Source organism: Puntigrus tetrazona, chromosome 9, assembly GCF_018831695.1.
Source record: "Puntigrus tetrazona isolate hp1 chromosome 9, ASM1883169v1, whole genome shotgun sequence".
In the NCBI taxonomy this organism is placed as follows: Eukaryota; Metazoa; Chordata; class Actinopteri; order Cypriniformes; family Cyprinidae; genus Puntigrus; species Puntigrus tetrazona.
Genome location: NC_056707.1, coordinates 5,450,577 through 5,470,101, shown reverse-complemented (window position 1 = coordinate 5,470,101; position 19,525 = coordinate 5,450,577). Strand labels below are relative to the sequence as shown.

Sequence of the window (19,525 nt, the reverse complement as noted above, 5' to 3'; positions counted from 1 at the left end):
GGCAGAGGATGGGAACCGGGAGGGCAGGGTTGGCGTGTGTTAGGTTGGGGGCAGAACTGAATGCGATCTTTTAAGCCTCTTTCCTCTGGCTGCCGATGGATTAAAGCTCATCCAGACGGGCACCCTGCAGGCCGATTCCCACGCAGCAGGCTGGCATCACAGCCGGCATGACCTCGGTCCATACCAAGTGCCCCATTTTATTAAGCACTCCCCAGGAGTCTGGACCCCATGTGTTTGGTCATATTTTACAATATCCAGTTTTTTTTTTTTTTTTTTTATAGTTTTACAGAAATATATAATATAAAATTAAAATGTATGTTTTTTTTCTTTTTTTTTTTTTTTGGGTTTGTTTAACTATACATTTTAATTTTTTAATTTTAATAATCTCTGGCAGCCTAAAATATACATTAAGTTTAGTTGTAATGTTTTTTTAAAAGAATACACTAAAGGTCTTGAGCATTTTTTTTCTCTATAACAAAAATAACCATCGATCGTTTCACAGCTTGGTTGGCTTTTGTAGAAAAGCATGATAATTAAGAATCAGTAAATAAAATGGCCTGATATTTGAAATGTGTAACCAAATACAATAGATTGTTGAATGAGCCTTGTATGTCTGTGCCAGTGTCATGATAAAGATGTTAGTGATGAAAAACTAAATGTAACTGATTATCAATCAAATTCAAATATTTTATGTCCGTTTTAGAGTCTGAAAAATGCTATGACATGACTGCAATGCCTGTTGCATTCTTGGTTTATTAGTACTTAGGTGTTGCGATTGCCTAAATAACCTCATGATGTGGGTTGGACGTTCAATATCCCTGGTGTAGATTTTATCCTATAGATGAGAAAAGTCATCTCATATCATCCACAAGCCCGTGTGAACTTCTCTTTGCATGTTGGGATTGCACTGCACTGCTGTTTCCTCCCACCCCATCTGAGTGGCCTTTGCCTTGTTGAGGTTAATGTGGCTTGTTTTATTGTGTGTTTGTGTGGTGTGTGCATTTAAGAGAGCAGTTGTACTCTTACTTTCTTTTTATTGCTTTTTTCCATTCTTCTCGCTCATGTTTTGTTAACCCCATGAAAAAAAACCCCCGCTCTCCACAGGAAAACCTCAACAATGTCTATCTGTCTTAACCAACAGCAAACGCAGAGTTTCTTTAGCAGCCAGTAATGGCGTGTGATGTGTGCCTATCTGTGGATCTGCTGTTCTCACTCCGCTTTTTACAAATTATTCTGTCCTTTCTGCATTCATCCCCTTCTTCCTCCCTCTTTCACAGGCACGTAGAGAGCTGAAATGCTTGAAGGAGGAAGCCAGGCGTAAGCACGCCGTCGCGGTCATTTGGGCCTACTGGTTGGGACTAAAGGTATCTTCCAACCATTTGCCAGGCGTTAGTGTTTTGGAATAGGAAGCGTGCACGTAACCAGCCTCCCTGTCGCTTAACCAGCTTCTCTGCTATGAACTAACAATATAATCTAACCCCAGAGTTCAGTTCCACAGGTCCATTAGCATCCAAGGCAGTGATGCACATTAATGTTGTCATAAGTGAGAGCAAAGTAAGGCTTTAGATACTGGATGTGTCTCCATAATGCAGAATCAAATCTGTTCTCATAATCCAGGGCTTTAGAAAAGCTTCCTCTGGAGAGATTGGAGGCAGATGCTTTTCCTTCTGTATTCCCAAAAAACTGACACTGGGCAAAATAGCTGTTAGCATGACACTGCACAGTCTCATATATGTGTATATGAGTGTGTGTATGTATATATAAATTATTATTTCAATAAAATTATTTATACATTTTTCATAAATGGCAATTTCTCAAAATCTCAAATGGCAAACTAAAAGAAGACATTGCTTTGTTCGTTCCCGTGACATTTAACTTTCATCATACAGTAGATACAGGTTGTCCAAGATCATGAGTATCCTGGTTCTTAGAAATAACAAATGTTACTGGATTAAATGCATATTGATTTTTTTTTTTTTTTCTGCATGAACCAATATGACGTGATTTTAAGTGAGCTGCCACTTGCAAAATGCACTACAGGATAAGCCAGGCTTTATGCCAAAGTCTGCTTTGCAAGATGACATCTGAATTACAGAGCAGAATTGCATGAATTTATTAATGTGTAATATTTGCCCTAGTAGCCCAACCCTAGGACAGCCATGTTTTCTGTCTGTTTATGTGCCTGTTTTGTCTGCATGCTGCTCCTAACATTCTGTTGGCTTTTACAAATGTTAACGGTCTCTGTTGTTTTAGTTGTTGTTGTTGTTGTTTTATAAGTGTTTTTTGCTGTCATTACTGTACTTTTCCATGTTGTGGTTTTAGGGGTGACTTCTGCTTTCACAGGTTCTATAAAGATAACTGTACTGTATGGCTGTGAATCTCACATTGTTTTGATCACAGCATCAGTTCTCTTTTGTCTTTGCTTTCCAGTGCGCTGCTCTTTAGGTGTTAAGACCCTGTCCTGCTGTCATCGGAAAAACTCTTTCAATACAAATAAGTATCTAATTAAGCCCACTTTTTCACAGGTTCGTCGGGAATATAGGAAGTTCTTCAGAGCTAATGCTGGCAAGAAGATCTATGACTTCACTGTCCAGAGAATTGTAAGTCACTCGAGTAGCTGATTCGCCTACTATTTTTTGCTAATCACCTAGTCACCCAGAAAAGCAGTATGCACACCAGGAAAATTCGCTAGTTATCTTGTTTCGGTCCGGACCAAATACATTTAGTTTTTTTGTTTTGTTTGGTACAGTTCACTTTCACACTGCCTTTTGTAAACCAAAAATCGAAAACAAAACCACATGTGTGCTAAGGTCATCCATTCATTGGTCAGAAATTGTCAAGCAGTAAAAAACTGGAAGTTCGAAAACAACCTAATCATGGAGAGTTTTTGTAGTGCAATTGTTATTGTTATTCTGGGTTTTAACAAAATTAAGAGATTTTTGCTGCATTCCGAGAGCTTCATAGACAGCAAGGATCTGAACCCAATCAAAGCTCAGAAACATAGCACGGACATGGTTAAAATAGCCCATATGACATCAGTGGTTCAATTGAAATTTTACAAAGCTACGAGAATACTTTTTTAGTGCAAAGCAAACAAAAATAATAGCTTTATTCAGCAATTTATCTCCTCCACGCCACCCTAGCGGCTTATAGTCCAGAATTTACGGTAATAAGAATGAGTAATAATAACAAAACTTTAATTTATGGGTGAACTATCCCACCCAAGTCATGTATTTTACATCTAGTTCACTTCATGTACCCTTACACATTAATTGGCGCAATAGGAAACCAAGTAGCAGTTGGTGCTATGACAAGGGAAATATTTCTGACAAATTATCATTCTCTCGAGAAGAAAATATTTCCACAAGGCACTTATGTGCATTTTTGTTTACAGATGCAGAAGTACTTCATGGGCTTAAAGAAAACAATGCCTTCCATGTCACCAGTCGACAAGAGCTGGCCAGCTCGCCCCTACAGTTTCCTGGATGGGACGCATCAGGAGCTCAGAAGGATTTTCCATCTGTGGAGGGTTTGTGTCTTTAGACACATCTGTATATGTCTAAAATAAACTGTTAAGATCTTTGTCATGTCTGGTTATAAATGAATCTATACTTATTGTGTCCTTCAATTAGTGTAAGAAATACCGCAGCCAGTTCACAGAAGAGAAGAAGGCTACCTACGAGGAGAAGCTTGCGGCTAGTGAACTCTTCAAGGATAAGAAGGCCTTGTATCCTAACAGGTAGGGGGGACAACTGTTATCCTTTTTGTACATTTACTATATGCTAAATTTTATTGCAATAATACACATCCTCTGCTTTACAGTGTGGGGCAACCTTTCAAAGGAGACTATGTGGAGATAACCAAAAACCCAAAGTACCAGAAGCTCAACAGCTTGGTAGAGGATAAAGTTCTGCTTGCAGATGTCGTCAGTAAAATAAACCGTGCCAATGGCAAGGTGAGGACAATTAGCTTAGCACAAGTAGTATTTGCAGAATGACCGGCATTCCAAACTGCCAATCAGATCGCTGTACTGATGTTCTTGTCTGTCATTTTGACCTCTGTGTCACATACAAACCTCTTTTTCTGACAAATTCCTAAAGTTATGGATAATCAGGTGTTATAGTACATGTAATTTGCATACCAATGTAGTAAATGGAGTTTTGTTCATCCATTCCCAAAACGTGTGAGTAATTATAACAAAAGTGCTGGATCAGACTCTGTGGTAGACAGCATGAATTAGCAAATTTTGAATGTTCTTCCAAAGACAAAACATGTTTATGTCTGTGTTGTAAGGTCAATTTAGGTCCTTTCATCCTAAAAACCTTAATTTTTAGGGAGCTCCAAGAATTTTCCTCCTGACAAAGAAGAGCTTGGTTCTGGCTGATCAGAAGACGGGCCAGGTGAAGGCCAGCGTTCCCCTGCTGGACCTCAGCAGTGTTTCTGTGAGCACACAGAGCGACGGCTTTTTCGCCCTCAAGCTCAAAGAGGTATGACATACAAAAACTCATCTCTGTGGAGTCTCAGCTCATGTTAGGACCACTAGTGAGCATGATCTCTCTTTAGGGTTCTACATCTGCAGCCAAGGGTGACTTCCTGCTGAGCAGTGATCGATTGATTGAGATCATCACCAAACTTCATTGCATTGGTGCCGCTTCAGCTGACAGAAACCAAATCAATATCGATATTTCAGATGAGTAAGTGTCCAACATTTGTGCATCATGTTTCCTCAGTATCACTCTTGTGGCTTAACTTGCTCTCTCCTTTTCAGGTTCTTAGTGCAGTTCAAGCAGGACAAAGTGTGTGTAAAATTCATCCAGGGTACACCAAAGAACGGCAATGGTGTTGCCTGCAAACGTAAAAACAACCGTCTTCTGGAAGTGTCTGTTCCGTCACCGTAAGGAGCGATCAGCTCGGCCCACTGAGGGGTGTCATCTCTGAGATTCGTCACTCTCCCCCAATCCCGTAATGATCGTGCAATTATGTTGATCCTTTTATTGATCCTGAATCTGAATAGTCAAATAAGCAGCTTTTTGGCACCAAAACTACTACTACTTTTGAAAGTGGGGTGAAAGTACATAATTCTCTCTTCCCAGTTTGTGGACTGATCAGAACTAGTCTTTTTATTTGAAATAACAATAACCATTATGATTACAGTGAAATGCTTTGAGGCTGGAAATGGTCGAATAAGCGCTTGGTGAGTCTCTGCTCATGCTCTGCTCAGCAATAGCCATGTCTCTGAACTATTGTGTTTGCATGAGCCTCTTGCTGGGAGAAACTTTGTAAATAGAGATGCCGAAGGGTATTGTCGGGCTCCTAGAAGGATGTTGAAAAGCTACAAAATTTAAGATTGCACTTTTTCACTAGGGTGGTGGTCAGGAAAGGCTGGTTGGTTGGTTTGTGTTTATTTTTCTGTTCTATTCTCATCTTGTGTTTCTAGTGCAGAACAGTCTTTTATTGAAAAATAAAACACATTTTGCCAAATTGTAAGGCATCTTGCGATCCAAAACCTTGTGCCATTTAGCTGTTCCTCCCCAGGAGAAAGACATTATCTTGTATACACTTTATTTATAAGCCAAATAATAATGATTCTTTTCAGTTTCATGATAAATGCCAAACAATATCATTTTAAGTCCTGCTTTTTCACATGTATTATGTTTATAAATGCTTGCTCAATTCATTACATTAAATCAGGGTATTATCATGGAAACCTCCCGCTTCCCTAGTTTTAGCATGTCACTGAAATACCTGCATCATAAATATATTCATGCAGGGAATCGCTTGAATTCATGGGGCTCAAATAACAATCGTCGCCCTGCATTTATAATGAATCTCCAATGCTGTAAAGATCTTCTCACATCTGGACTGACTTAGACCAGTAGTCAAGACAACTGGTGAGCGCTTGTTTCAGAAGGCCTCACAGAAGAAAAACTGACGCTAACAACCCAAACGCTGGTACGATCTTTGCCAAGTCCGCTTCAGTCAGTCCTTTTACTTAAAGCCGCATGTATATGAGCTGTAGAATTCACGTGGACCTTGTAAGGAAGGAGGCTAATAATAGTAGGTGATATGTGTTGTCCTATAGCTGTATCTTGGCAAAATCTATATGCTTTTTTTTGCCACTGGAATGTGGGCTGCATCATTTTATTTTTGGCTTGCTCACATCTGCTAATAATAAATGCAGTGTTTTTCTTAAGGTCTGACCAACATTTTTTTTTTTTTTTTTTTCAAGAGCGCAAACAGCCATGCATTCATTGGACGCAAGGCAAACAATACACATTGCTTAAGTATATGTTGTTTACTAAGATCGTTGATGATAATTTTTCAGTCATATTTAATGTGATATTTTCTCGCATTGTTTTAGTGGACATTTTGTACACCTGAACTTTTGAAGACAAGGCCCGCCAAAATAACTTCTCTGCTTCTCCTTCAGTTCCATGATGCTTATTGATGTGTATTTGTAATTTTACAGTAAAAGAATAACTAGTTTAGGGGAGTGGATTATCATCATCTTCAGTACAGGACATTTGTGGAAGCTGAATTACTTTATTATATAGAATTCTGCATCTGTCTTTCATGCAGTAAGCTCTTGGTTCTCCTCTTCATTGTCAGGAGTTTGAATTGAAAGAGGAAAATAATTGTATGCATTGTTGTGTGCCTAAATGTAACCTGTTCTGAAAGACATGAAAACATGGAAATGTTTCATTAAATAATAATTGTAATAAATGACAAGTAATCTTTCTTTCTTTCTTTTTAAATTAAAGCAATAAATAAATGACTTTGGATAATCAGTATGGTTTGTTGTTTTGATAGTGTTCTGAATGAAGATAAAGGAATCAAGGTAGCATTTTCTTTCTAAATCTGTGTTAAATCTTTTATATTTGTCAGTGTGAACAGCTGTTCATACAATTTAGCCTATGTTTTAGAAAATGTAAATAAAATATTTTGTGAAATATAAATTGTTGATGATAAATTCCCAATTATGTATAAAGCAAATTAATGCACCAAAGTAGACATGCGGTATATCTGGACTGGGCAAAGGTTTGATGTGTGTGTGTTTACCCAATTTTACTGCCGTTTGGATCTTTTCTGTCTGGCACTGAACTTTAAACTTTGGTGAAGAACAATTAAAAATTTCAACATTTAATCAGTTGACAACCTCATTACACCAATATAAGAGGTTAACACCCAAGGAAACATAGTTTCTACCAACACATCTTTTAGTATAAAAGTACAAATAACTGCAGAAGAGAGAGATTCCCCTTGCAGCTCAGACCAGATGTTTTCCATCACATCTGGAGAGTTGTCCCGGGTTGAATTCCATGGCTTGAGGAGACTGCTGGTGGCAGGTCTCTGTGGAGTAGGCCTTGACAGATTGTGGATGTAGCGTTTAAAAATAGCACCCAACTGCAGAACTACCCTCCCAAAGTTCCCACCATTGTACAGTCTGGGAACACAGTGGTGGCCATCCCCCTGCAACAGGCCAACCCTTAGACACACCCAGAAGAACTCATCAACTCAGCCCCTAAAAATCCTGTGTTTGAATTGTGTTCGGTTGATTCATTATGCAATAAACCCGCAGTGGAATTGTTTAATTTTAGTAGTTATCAAAGGTTGTTACTAGTTGTAAGAGTAGCCCCCAGTATTACCAACTCCCATAGTCCACCTATAATATTTTTCACATTCTCTGTGAATTTCATTAATGGTAGTGACTACACCTAAAATACCTGGTGATATAGTCATTGCACTATTTAAATGACTAAGCTCACCTTATTCAGTGTTTTTACTCAGCACTAAACAAATAAACTAGAGTAGTTTCAACCGTAATGAAATGAAAAGCAGTTAAGCTTCAGATCATGAACCATCAATGTGAGTCGCACTGGCCTTTGGCGCCCTCTTGTGTATAGATTGTTGATGCTGTAACACAATGCAGGTAAAAAGCAAAAAAAAAAAAAAAATATTTCCATGAACATCATTGGAAAAAAACAGTTATGACTTTATAGTGCCTCTGCTGAAATTGCTGTGGACCACCAAACAACTAGGAGCCCGATAAACGTCACAAACTCCCTCCCAATAACAGCCCTGATTATAAACTCTAAGATATCAACAAGAACCTTCTGTTTTGAGTTATTCTATTCACATAAATAAACAAAAAGGTGACAGTCTCTGTGTGCACTGTAGTAGTTTTGAGCAGGAAAGTAGTTGTGAAATAAACCAAATAAATTATTTTTGCCAGTTTAAGCTAGCTTGTACTCTCAATATGTATATATAGCTCAAATGTTAAATAGCTCAAATAAATGTTACATTAACCTGTTAACTGCAGTTTTCTGATTTTACATTTAAATAAAGGGTGATTCTTTTAAGTTAATCGCAGTGCCATGCATTTAATGCCTCATCTATGATGGCACAACACTACAACAATAGTTGTAGTAATATTTTTTCATCATACTGTTGATCCTGACCATATTTTCTCTCTTGTAATTTCACAGGGAGCTTCAAAGAAGACTGAGTGCATACAATGCACATGCTCTGTTTATCTTTCTCCTTATGTTTGTTGAATGGGTTAAAAAAATAAAAAAAAGAAAGAAAGTAAAATTTCATTTGACTGTTATTTTTAATGATTTATTTTTGGCTACTAGGATTCTATAGGTATTGCGATATTGTACTTTTTTTGGCCACAATAACCGTGGTGTGAAAAGCCCTAATATAATATAGCCCTAATATACTGTTACAACCCTTGTGTAATCATCAAATAGGCATTATAAAAAGTAGCATCAGCAAGAATTATTTTGTTTGATAAAATGTATGTACTCTTTTTGGCCACCTCAATAATCGAACACACCTGAAGCAACAAAATATGATCTTCAGGATAACTTCGAAATTAAAGTCAGGTGTGTTTGATTAGAGCTGCTACAAGACCACTGAGTTTTAAACCTGTTCTACTGCAAACCAAACCATATGGAATTCAAAATCAAAATCCCTGGCTTAGGAGGCCAATGCCTTATGCATTAGGCCACAGGGGCAGATTTGGAGTCACTCATTTGTCCAACGAATTCTTCTTCTCATTCAGATGGCCTTTGAAAAAGAAGAGAGTCTTCTGGATGAACGCGTGCTGCAAGTTAAAAAAAGGCTGTTGCAAAGTAGTTTCCTCACCCTATTCATTCTCTGTATCTATATCCCAACAAAGAAGGTAGAATCTGTTAGCAGAGAAAGGTTTCAATCCATTGACCGCTGGGTTATGGACCAAGAAGGGACTCAAGCCCACGTGCAGCTAAATCAAAAACGCGACTTTTGGTGTTCACTCTAATGCTGTGGACTTCTCACCCTATTCATTCAGTACTCATTCATGGCATAGATAAAGTCTTCTGGATGAACACAAGCTCTGAATTCACCAACAACTTTAGTTTTTACAAACAGCTTGCAGTTGCTCAGGCATGTATAGAAGGTAAAACCTTTTAGCAGAGGATGTTTTCTATCCATCAACCTCTGGCCCAGCAAAGTTTGTCTCTGCCACTCTGCTGTAGCACACCCCAGATGGGACTCGAAGCCACAATCCCTGGCTTAGGAGGCCAGTGCCTTATCCATTAGGTCACTGGGGCAGACATGTATCTGCTCAGTTGTCCAATAAATTATTTTTCTTATACAGATTGCCTGAAAAAGAAAGAATTTTCTATATGAGCACAAGCTCTGAAATTACCACCTATTCCCTTTACATTTCACAATTGACCTGCGGTAGCTCAGACCTGTAAGGAAGTTAAAAGCTTTTGGACACGAGCAAGCTCCCAAGCTCCCAAGCTCCCAAGAAAGAAGCACTGCCACAAACTTGCCGGGATCCGAAACAGGCTGCGGGAAAGAAAACACAGTGCTCCTCTTTCCAGTATTCTCATTGCAAACGTCCAGTCGCTTGATAACAAGATGTACGATCTCAAGGCCAGGATACGTTTCCAGTGGGATATGAGAGACTGTAACATTTTTTCCCCGACCGAAACATGGCTGACCCCCTCGGTTCCGGATGAAGCCATAACGCCGTCAAAAAACTTCTCCGTCTTTTGGATGGATAGGATGGCCAATGTGGGTAAAAACAAAGGTGGAGGTGTCTGTTTCATGACGAACAAAAAATGGTGTGATCCTGGGAATGTCAGCATGCTGTCGCGTTCCTGCTCTCCGCATCAGGAGCATTTAACGATCTTATGCCGTCCGTTCTATCTACCTCATGAGTTTACATCGGTCATCATCACTTCTGTCTACATCCCACCACAAGCAAGTGGTCAAAAGTACAGCTCTGGCTAAGCTACATGATGTGAAGCATCCTGGCGCTGCCATCATCATGGCTGCAGCCTTCCAACAAGAATGCAGAGCGCAGAAGTGAGTGAACATCAGATCAGGAAAGCTGCCGGCCCGGACGGCATCCCCGGTCAGGTTTTAAGGTGATGTGCCGATCAGCTGGCTGTCTTATATACCTCCATTTTCAACGAGTCACTCTCTCAATCTATTGTCCCAGCGTGCTTCAAAAATCTGTCATAGTTCCTGTAACTAAGGACAATAAGTCTTTTTACCTGGATGACTATCGACCTGTTGCACTTATATCGCTAGTCATGAAGGTTTCAGGGGCTCATTAAACATCTGCTCTTCCATCCCAGATAACATAGTTTGCATAGCATCCCAACAGATCCACAGAGGACGCTGTATCTCATAGTCTGCACTCCACTCTCACCCATGTCATAAACCTGGAAACTACGTCAGGCTGTTGTTTATAGACTATAGCACCATTGACCCTCAGAGACTGGCATCGAAACTCAGGAACATTGGTCTGAATTCCTCCCTCTGTGACTGGGTTCTGAACTTTCTCTCGGACAGACCACAGGTTGTGAAGGTCCAACATCATCAGTCTGAGTACAGGTGTTCCACAGGGATGTGTCCTAAGCCCCCTACTGTACTCTCTTTATACACATGACTGTGTCTCCTCTCACAGCCAAGGAAATGGTGGTTGACTTTAGGAGAGGCCGGGCGAAACTATACTCCACTAGTGATCAGAGACACACCAGTGGAGAGAGTAAGTAGTGTCAAGTACCTAGGAGTACACATCTCTGAGGAATTAACCTGCACACACAGATACAGGTAAAGAAAGCCAGGCAACATCTATTCCACCTGAGACAACTGAGTAAATTCAGGATCCCACCAGGGATACTGAAAACTTTCTATACTGGTGCCATAGAAAGCGTACTGACTCAGTGCATCTCATCATGGTACGGAAATTGCTCTGTCAATGACTGCAAAGCCCTTCAGAGAGTGGTCCACTTAGCTGAACGCATCTCTGGTTCTGCTCTACCCTCTCTGCAAAACATTTACAAGCGTTGAATAGAGCTACAAAAATCATAATGGACAACTCACACCCTGCAAATCCTCTCTTCTGTCTTCTGCACTCTGGCAGACTATACCGTGGTCTGTTGGCCAAAACAGAGAGAATAAAAAGAATTTTCTTCCCCCGGGCCATCAGACTCCTCTGCACAGACAATTGCCGCACCATAAGAACTGCGATAGAATAATGCCATTGCTACTATTGCATCTGCACTTTACCAACATAATTTGTACATTTGCGCACTCTATGTCTCCATAGCCACTTACGTGTTTACAATGTACATTTTTACATTTCATTTTGTGTCATTATATATTGTTATTTTTATGTATATTTTCCCTGTATTTATTTTACATTATACACCGGCATTCTACACATTTTCTTCCTTCTCTTTGCACGGTCCTGGAATGTACCAGAACAACATTTCACTACAAGTTGTACTTCTACAAATTGTATGTGACAAATAAAAATCTTGAATCTTTGCTGTAGCACACCCCAGAGGAGATTCTAACCCACAATCCCTGACATAGGAGGCCAGTGCCTTAATCATTAGGCCACTGGGGCAGACATGCATCTGCTCAGTTGTCCAATGAATTATTTTTCTTATACAGATTGCCTTTGAAAATAAAAGAGTCTTCTAGATGGGCACAAGCTCTGAAATCACTACCTTTTTCCTTTATATTTCACAATTGACCTGTGGTACCTCAGACCTGTAATAAAGGTAAAGCACATTAACAGAGGATGGTTTCGATACATCGACCTCTGGGTTATGGGCCCAGCACACTTCCGCTGTGCCACTCTGCTGTTTTTCACACGTGTGTTCAAAAAGCCTTCTGGATTAACGCATGCTTTGAAATTATCCACTAACGGATTTCGCTTTTACAAACAGGCTGCAGTGGCTCAGGCATGTAGAGAAGGTAAAACCTTTTAGCAGAGGATGGTTTCTATCCATCAACCTCTACATTACTGGCCTAGGAAAGTTTAGCTCTGTAGCAGCACACCCCAGATTGGACTCGAAGCCACAATCCCTGGCTTAGGAGGCCAGTGCCTTATCCATTAGGCCACTGGGGAAGACATGCTGCTACTCAGTTGTCCAATTAATTTCTTTCTTACACAGACTTCCTTTGACAAAGAAAGAGTCTTGTAGATGAGCATAAGCTCTGAATTCACCAACTATTTCACTGCCGTAGCTCAGAACTGTAAAGAAGGTAACGCACATTAGCAGAGGATGGTTTCGATCCATCGACCTCTGGGTTATGGGCCCAGCACGCTTCCACTGCGCCACTCTGCTGTTATTCAAATGCGCTTTAAAACATTCTTCTAGATGAGCACAAGCTCTGAAATCACCACCTATTCTCTTGTTGTTTAACAGCTGGCCTGCGGTAGCTTGGACCTGTACAGAAGGTAAAACCTATTAGCAGAGGATGGTTTCTATCCATCAACCTCTGCGTTCCTGGCCCAGCAAAGTCTGCCTCTGCAGTAGCACACCCCAGATGGGACTCGAACCCACAATCCCTGGCTTAGGAGGCCAGTGCCTTATCCATTAGGCCACTGGGGCAGACATGCTGCTACTCAGTTGTCCCATTAATTTTTTTCTTATACAGACTTCCTTTGTGAAAGAAAGAGTCTTCTAGATGAGCATAAGCTCTGAATTTACCAACTATTTCACTGCCGTAGTTGAGAACTGTAAAGAAGGTATAGCACATTAGCAGAGGATGGTTTCGATCCATCGACCTGTGGGTTATGGGGCCAGCACGCTTCGCTGGCGCCCACTCTGCTGTTTTGCACATGTGCGTTGAAAGAGCCTTCTGAATTAACACATGCTATGAAATCACAGTCTAATGGCAATTTTTTTTTTACAAAAAGCCTGCAGTTGCTCAGGCATGTAGAGAAGATAAAAGCTTTTAGCAGAGGATGGTTTCGATCCATCGACCTCTGGGTTATGGGCCCAGCACGCTTCCGCTGCGCCACTCTGCTGTTATTCAAATGCGCTTTAAAACAGTCTTCTAGATGAGCACAAGCTCTGAAATCACCACCTATTCTCTTGTTGTTTAACAGCACTGGCCTACTGTAGCTTAGACCTGTACAGAAGGTAAAACCTATTAGCAGGTGATGTTTTCTATCCATCAACCTCTGCGTTACTGACCCAGCAAAGTTTGCCTCTGCGGTAGCACACCCCAGATGGGACTCGAACCCACAATCCCTGGCTTAGGAGGCCAGTGCCTTATCCATTAGGCCACTGGGGCAGACATGCAGCTACTCAGTTGTCCAATTAATTTTTTTCCTACACAGACTTCCTTTGACAAAGAAAGAGTCTTGTAGATGAGCATAAGCTCTGAATTCACCAACTATTTCACTGCAGTTGTTCAGAACTGTAAAGAAGGTAAAGCACATTAGCAGAGGATGGTTTCGATCCATCGACCTCTGGGTTATGGGCCCAGCACGCTTCCACTGCTGCGCCACTCTGCTGTTATTCACATGTGCTTTGAAACAGCCTTCTAGATGAGCACAAGCTCTGAAATCACACCTATTTTTGTTACAAAACAGCTGCAAAGAGAAGGTAAAACCTATTAGCAGAGGATGGTTTCTATCCATCAACCTCTGTTATTGGCCCAGCAAAAGTCTGCCTCTGCAGAGGATGGCACTCGATCCAATCAACCTCTGAGGATGCCAGTGCCCATCCATTAGGCCACTGGGGCAGACATGCTGCTACACAGTTGTCCAATTAATTTTTTGCTACACAGACTTCCTTGGACAAAGAAAGAGTCTTCTAGATGAACATAAGCTCTGAATTCACCAACTTTTTCACTGCCTGCAGTTCAGAACTGTAAAGAAGGTAAAACACATTAGCAGAGGATGGTTTGATCCATCGACCTCTGGGTTATGGGCCCAGCACGCTTCCGCTGCGCCACTCTGCTGTTTTGCATATGCGTTGAAAGAGCCTTCTGAATTAACACATGCTATGAAATCACAGTCTAATGGCAATTTTTTTTTACAAAAAGCCTGCAGTTGCTCAGGCATGTAGAGAAGATAAAAGCTTAGCAGAGGATGGTTTCCATCCATCGACCTCTGGGTTATGGGCCCAGCACGCTTCTCTTAGCGCCACTCTGCTGTTATTCAAATGAGCTTTAAAACAGTCTTCTAGATGAGCACAAGCTCTGAAATCACCACCTATTCTCTTGTTATTTAACAACTGGCCTGCGGTAGCTTAGACATGTACAGAAGGTAAAACCTATTAGCAGGTGATGTTTTCTATCCATCAACCTCTGCTTTACTGACCCAGATAAGTCTGCCTCTGCAGTAGCACACCCCAGATGGGACTCGAACCCACAATCCCTGGCTTAGGAGGCCAGTGCCTTATCCATTAGGCCACTGGGGCAGACATGCTGTTACTCAGTTGTCCAATTAATTTTTTTCATACACAGACTTCCTTTGACAAAGAAAGAGTCTTGTAGATGAGCATAAGCTCTGAATTCACCAACTATTTCACTGCGCAATTCAGAACTGTAAAGAAGGTAAAGCAAATTAGCAGAGGATGGTTTTGATCCATCGACCTCTGGGTTATGGGCCCAGCACGCTTCCGCTGCGCCACTCTGCTGTTTTGCACATGTGCGTTGAAAGAGCCTTCTGAATTAACACATGCTATGAAATCACACTCTTAATGGCAATTTTTTTTTTACAAAAAGCCTGCAGTTGCTCAGGCATGTAGAGAAGATAAAACCTTTTAGCAGAGGATGGTTTCGATCCATCGACCTCTGGGTTATGGGCCCAGCACGCTTCGCTGCGCCCACTCTGCTGTTTTGCACATGAGCGTTGAAAGAGCCTTCTGAATTAACACATGCTATGAAATCACAGTCTAATGGCAATTTTTTTTTACAAAAAGCCTGCAGTTGCTCAGGCATGTAAAGAAGGTAAAACCTTTTAGCAGAGGATGGTTTCGATCCATCGACCTCTGGGTTATGGGCCCAGCACGCTTCCGCTGCGCCACTCTGCTGTTATTCAAATGCGCTTTAAAACAGTCTTCTAGATGAGCACAAGCTCTGAAATCACCACCTATTCTCTTGTTATTTAATTACTGGCCTGTGGTAGCTTAGACATGTACAGAAGGTAAAACCTATTAGCAGGTGATGTTTTTTATCCATCAACCTCTGCGTTACTGACCCAGCAAAGTCTGCCTCTGCAGTAGCACACCCCAGATGGGACTCAAACCCACAATCCCTGGCTTAGGAGGCCAGCGCCTTATCCATTAGGCCACTGGGGCACACATGCAGCTACTCACTTGTCCAATTAATTTTTTTCCTACACAGACTTCCTTTGACAAAGAAAGAGTCTTGTAGATGAGCATAAGCTCTGAATTCACCAACTATTTCACTGCGCAATTCAGAACTGTAAAGAAGGTAAAGCAAATTAGCAGAGGATGGTTTCGATCCATCGACCTCTGGGTTATGGGCCCAGCACGCTTCCGCTGCGCCACTCTGCTGTTAATCAAATGCGCTTTAAAACAGTCTTCTAGATGAGCACAAGCTCTAAAATCACCACCTATTCTCTTGTTGTTTAACAACTGGCCTGCGGTAGCTTTGACCTGTACAGAAGGTAAAACCTATTAGCAGGTGATGTTTTCTATCCATCAACCTCTGCGTTACTGACCCAGCAAAGTCTGCCTCTGCAGTAGCACACCCCAGATGGGACTCAAACCCACAATCCCTGGCTTAGGAGGCCAGTGCCTTATCCAATAGGCCACTGGGGCAGACATGCTGCTACTCAGTTGTCCAATTATTTTTTTTCTTACACAGACTTCCTTTAACAAAGAAAGAGTCTTCTAGATGAGCATAAGCTCTGAATTCACCAACTATTTCACTGCCGTAGTTCAGAACTGTAAAGAAGGTAAAGCACATTAGCAGAGGATGGTTTCGATCCATCGACCTCTGGGTTATGGGCCCAGCACGCTTCCGCTGCGCCACTCTGCTGTTTTGCACATGTGCGTTGAAAGAGCCTTCTGAATTAACACATGCTATGAAATCACAGTCTAATGGCAATTTTTTTTTACAAAAAGCCTGCAGTTGCTCAGGCATGTAGAGAAGATAAAAGCTTTTAGCAGAGGATGGTTTCGATCCATCGACCTCTGGGTTATGGGCCCAGCACGCTTCCGCTGCGCCACTCTGCTGTTATTCAAATGCGCTTTAAAACAGTCTTCTAGATGAGCACAAGCTCTGAAATCACCACCTATTCTCTTGTTATTTAACAACTGGCCTGCGGTAGCTTAGACATGTACAGAAGGTAAAACCTATTAGCAGGTGATGTTTTCTATCCATCAACCTCTGCGTTACTGACCCAGCAAAGTTTTGCCTCTGCAGTAGCACACCCCAGATGGGACTCGAACCCACAATCCCTGGCTTAGGAGGCCAGTGCCTTATCCATTAGGCCACTGGGGCAGACATGCAGCTACTCAGTTGTCCAATTAATTTTTTTCCTACACAGACTTCCTTTGACAAAGAAAGAGTCTTGTAGATGAGCATAAGCTCTGAATTCACCAACTATTTCACTGCGCAATTCAGAACTGTAAAGAAGGTAAAGCAAATTAGCAGAGGATGGTTTCGATCCATCGACCTCTGGGTTATGGGCCCAGCACGCCAGCTGCGCCACTCTGCTGTTTGCACATGCTGCGTTGAAAGAGCCTTCTGAATTAACACATGCTATGAAATCACAGTCTAATGGCAATTTTTTTTTACAAAATTTCCTGCAGTTGCTCAGGCATGTAGATAAGATAAAACCTTTTAGCAGAGGATGGTTTCCATCCATCGACCTCTGGGTTATGGGCCCAGCACGCTTCCGCTGCGCCACTCTGCTGTTATTCAAATGCGCTTTAAAACAGTCTTCTAGATGAGCACAGCTCTGAAATCACCACCTATTCTCTTGTTGTTTAACAACTGCCTGCAGTTGCTAGCTTGACCTGTACAGAAGGTAAAACCTATTAGCAGGTGATGTTTTCTCTCCATCAACCTCTGCGTTACTGACCCAGCAAAGTCTGCCTCTGCAGTAGCACACCCCAGATGGGACTCAAACCCACAATCCCTGGCTTAGGAGGCCAGTGCCTTATCCAATAGGCCACTGGGGCAGACATGCTGCTACTCAGTTGTCCAATTATTTTTTTTCTTACACAGACTTCCTTTAACAAAGAAAGAGTCTTCTAGATGAGCATAAGCTCTGAATTCACCAACTATTTCACTGCCGTAGTTCAGAACTGTAAAGAAGGAAAAGCACATTAGCAGAGGATGGTTTCGATCCATCGACCTCTGGGTTATGGGCCCAGCACGCCTCCGCTGCGCCACTCTGCTGTTTTGCACATGTGCGTTGAAAGAGCCTTCTGAATTAACACATGCTATGAAATCACAGTCTAATGGCAATTTTTTTTTTAAAGCCTGCAGTTGCTCAGGCATGTAGAGAAGATAAAAGCTTTTAGCAGAGGATGGTTTCGATCCATCGACCTCTGGGTTATGGGCCCAGCACGCCTCCGCTGCGCCACTCTGCTGTTATTCAAATGCGCTTTAAAACAGTCTTCTAGATGAGCACAAGCTCTGAAATCACCACCTATTCTCTTGTTATTTAACAAACTGGCCTGCATGTAGCTTAGACATGTACAGAAGGTAAAACCTATTAGCAGGTGATGTTTTCTATCCATCAACCTCTGCGTTACTGACCCAGCAAAGTTTGCCTCTGCGGTAGCACACACCCCAGATGGGACTCAACCCCCACAATCCCTGGCTTAGGAGGCCAGTGCCTTATCCATTAGGCCACTGGGGCAGACATGCAGCTACTCAGTTGTCCAATTAATTTTTTCCTACACAGACTTCCTTTGACAAAGAAAGAGTCTTGTAGATGAGCATAATCTCTGTATTCACCAACTATTTCACTGCGCAATTCAGAACTGTAAAGAAGGTAAAGCAAATTAGCAGAGGATGGTTTCGATCCATCGACCTCTGGGTTATGGGCCCAGCACGCTCCCGCTGCGCCACTCTGCTGTTTTGCACATGTGCGTTGAAAGAGCCTTCTGAATTAACACATGCTATGAAATCACAGTCTAATGGCAATTTTTTTCACAAAAATTTCCTGCAGTTGCTCAGAACTGTAAAGAAGGTAAAGCAAATTAGCAGAGGATGGTTTCGATCCATCGACCTCTGGGTTATGGGCACAGCACGCTTCCGCTGCGCCACTCTGCTGTTTTGCACATGAGCGTTGAAAGAGCCTTCTGAATTAACACATGCTATGAAATCACAGTCTAATGGCAATTTTTTTTTAAAAAGCCTGCAGTTGCTCAGGCATGTAGAGAAGATAAAACCTTTTAGCAGAGGATGGTTTCCATCCATCGACCTCTGGGTTATGGGCCCAGCACGCTCCCTGCGCCACTCTGCTGTTATTCAAATGCGCTTTAAAACAGTCTTCTAGATGAGCACAAGCTCTGAAATCACCACCTATTCTCTTGTTGTTTAACAAACTGGCCTGCATGTAGCTTAGACATGTACAGAAGGTAAAACCTATTAGCAGGTGATGTTTTCTATCCATCAACCTCTGCGTTACTGACCCAGCAAGTCTGCCTCTGCAGTAGCACACCCCAGATGGGACTCAAACCCACAATCCCTGGCTTAGGAGGCCAGTGCCTTATCCAATAGGCCACTGGGGCAGACATGCTGCTACTCAGTTGTCCAATTATATTTTTTCTTACACAGACTTCCTTTAACAAAGAAAGAGTCTTGTAGATGAGCATAATCTCTGAATTCACCAACTATTTCACTGCGCAATTCAGAACTGTAAAGAAGGTAAAGCAAATTAGCAGAGGATGGTTTCGATCCATCGACCTCTGGGTTATGGGCCCAGCACGCTTCCGCTGCGCCACTCTGCTGTTTTGCACATGTGCGTTGAAAGAGCCTTCTGAATTAACACATGCTATGAAATCACAGTCTAATGGCAATTTTTTTTTTTTTACAAAAAGCCTGCAGTTGCTCAGGCATGTAGAGAAGATAAAACCTTTTAGCAGAGGATGGTTTCCATCCATCGACCTCTGGGTTATGGGCCCAGCACGCTCCGCTGCGCCACTCTGCTGTTATTCAAATGAGCTTTAAAACAGTCTTCTAGATGAGCACAAGCTCTGAAATCACCACCTATTCTCTTGTTGTT

General features: G+C 41.8%; 1 protein-coding gene and 15 non-coding genes across 22 annotated transcripts in view; 1 reads left to right on the top strand and 15 right to left on the bottom strand.

Annotated features, from left to right (window-relative positions):
• The window catches only part of myo1b (myosin IB), a 57,973-nt gene extending 51,185 nt beyond the window's left edge, over positions 1 to 6,788 (top strand). For 5 of the 7 annotated variants that reach the window (XM_043249315.1, XM_043249316.1, XM_043249317.1 and 2 more), the window contains 8 exons: positions 1,278 to 1,364; positions 2,526 to 2,600; positions 3,395 to 3,529; positions 3,633 to 3,739; positions 3,823 to 3,955; positions 4,335 to 4,487; positions 4,564 to 4,694; positions 4,769 to 6,788. In XM_043249315.1, coding sequence (XP_043105250.1) covers positions 1,278 to 1,364; positions 2,526 to 2,600; positions 3,395 to 3,529; positions 3,633 to 3,739; positions 3,823 to 3,955; positions 4,335 to 4,487; positions 4,564 to 4,694; positions 4,769 to 4,898 — 951 coding nt within the window. In that variant the 3' untranslated portion in view covers positions 4,899 to 6,788. The remainder of the gene's footprint in view (positions 1 to 1,277; positions 1,365 to 2,525; positions 2,601 to 3,394; positions 3,530 to 3,632; positions 3,740 to 3,822; positions 3,956 to 4,334; positions 4,488 to 4,563; positions 4,695 to 4,768) is intronic. The other 2 variants (XM_043249320.1, XM_043249321.1) reach the window with 1 other exon arrangement.
• Positions 6,789 to 12,572: 5,784 nt separating this feature from the next.
• Positions 12,573 to 12,644, bottom strand: trnam-cau. Its single transcript has one exon. It is a non-coding gene; the product is annotated as a tRNA-Met (tRNA).
• Positions 12,645 to 12,838: 194 nt separating this feature from the next.
• trnar-ccu lies at positions 12,839 to 12,911 on the bottom strand. The gene has a single exon. It is a non-coding gene; the product is annotated as a tRNA-Arg (tRNA).
• A 347-nt stretch (positions 12,912 to 13,258) lies between these two features.
• On the bottom strand, positions 13,259 to 13,330 carry trnam-cau. Its single transcript has one exon. It is a non-coding gene; the product is annotated as a tRNA-Met (tRNA).
• Positions 13,331 to 13,526: 196 nt separating this feature from the next.
• Positions 13,527 to 13,599, bottom strand: trnar-ccu. Its single transcript has one exon. It is a non-coding gene; the product is annotated as a tRNA-Arg (tRNA).
• A 1,060-nt stretch (positions 13,600 to 14,659) lies between these two features.
• On the bottom strand, positions 14,660 to 14,732 carry trnar-ccu. The gene has a single exon. It is a non-coding gene; the product is annotated as a tRNA-Arg (tRNA).
• A 543-nt stretch (positions 14,733 to 15,275) lies between these two features.
• Positions 15,276 to 15,347, bottom strand: trnam-cau. Its single transcript has one exon. It is a non-coding gene; the product is annotated as a tRNA-Met (tRNA).
• A 194-nt stretch (positions 15,348 to 15,541) lies between these two features.
• trnar-ccu lies at positions 15,542 to 15,614 on the bottom strand. The gene has a single exon. It is a non-coding gene; the product is annotated as a tRNA-Arg (tRNA).
• A 147-nt stretch (positions 15,615 to 15,761) lies between these two features.
• trnam-cau lies at positions 15,762 to 15,833 on the bottom strand. Its single transcript has one exon. It is a non-coding gene; the product is annotated as a tRNA-Met (tRNA).
• A 194-nt stretch (positions 15,834 to 16,027) lies between these two features.
• On the bottom strand, positions 16,028 to 16,100 carry trnar-ccu. The gene has a single exon. It is a non-coding gene; the product is annotated as a tRNA-Arg (tRNA).
• A 148-nt stretch (positions 16,101 to 16,248) lies between these two features.
• Positions 16,249 to 16,320, bottom strand: trnam-cau. Its single transcript has one exon. It is a non-coding gene; the product is annotated as a tRNA-Met (tRNA).
• A 125-nt stretch (positions 16,321 to 16,445) lies between these two features.
• trnam-cau lies at positions 16,446 to 16,517 on the bottom strand. Its single transcript has one exon. It is a non-coding gene; the product is annotated as a tRNA-Met (tRNA).
• Positions 16,518 to 16,712: 195 nt separating this feature from the next.
• Positions 16,713 to 16,785, bottom strand: trnar-ccu. The gene has a single exon. It is a non-coding gene; the product is annotated as a tRNA-Arg (tRNA).
• Positions 16,786 to 17,395: 610 nt separating this feature from the next.
• On the bottom strand, positions 17,396 to 17,468 carry trnar-ccu. The gene has a single exon. It is a non-coding gene; the product is annotated as a tRNA-Arg (tRNA).
• A 1,490-nt stretch (positions 17,469 to 18,958) lies between these two features.
• Positions 18,959 to 19,031, bottom strand: trnar-ccu. Its single transcript has one exon. It is a non-coding gene; the product is annotated as a tRNA-Arg (tRNA).
• A 147-nt stretch (positions 19,032 to 19,178) lies between these two features.
• On the bottom strand, positions 19,179 to 19,250 carry trnam-cau. The gene has a single exon. It is a non-coding gene; the product is annotated as a tRNA-Met (tRNA).
• Between the last annotated feature and the right edge of the window lie 275 nt (positions 19,251 to 19,525).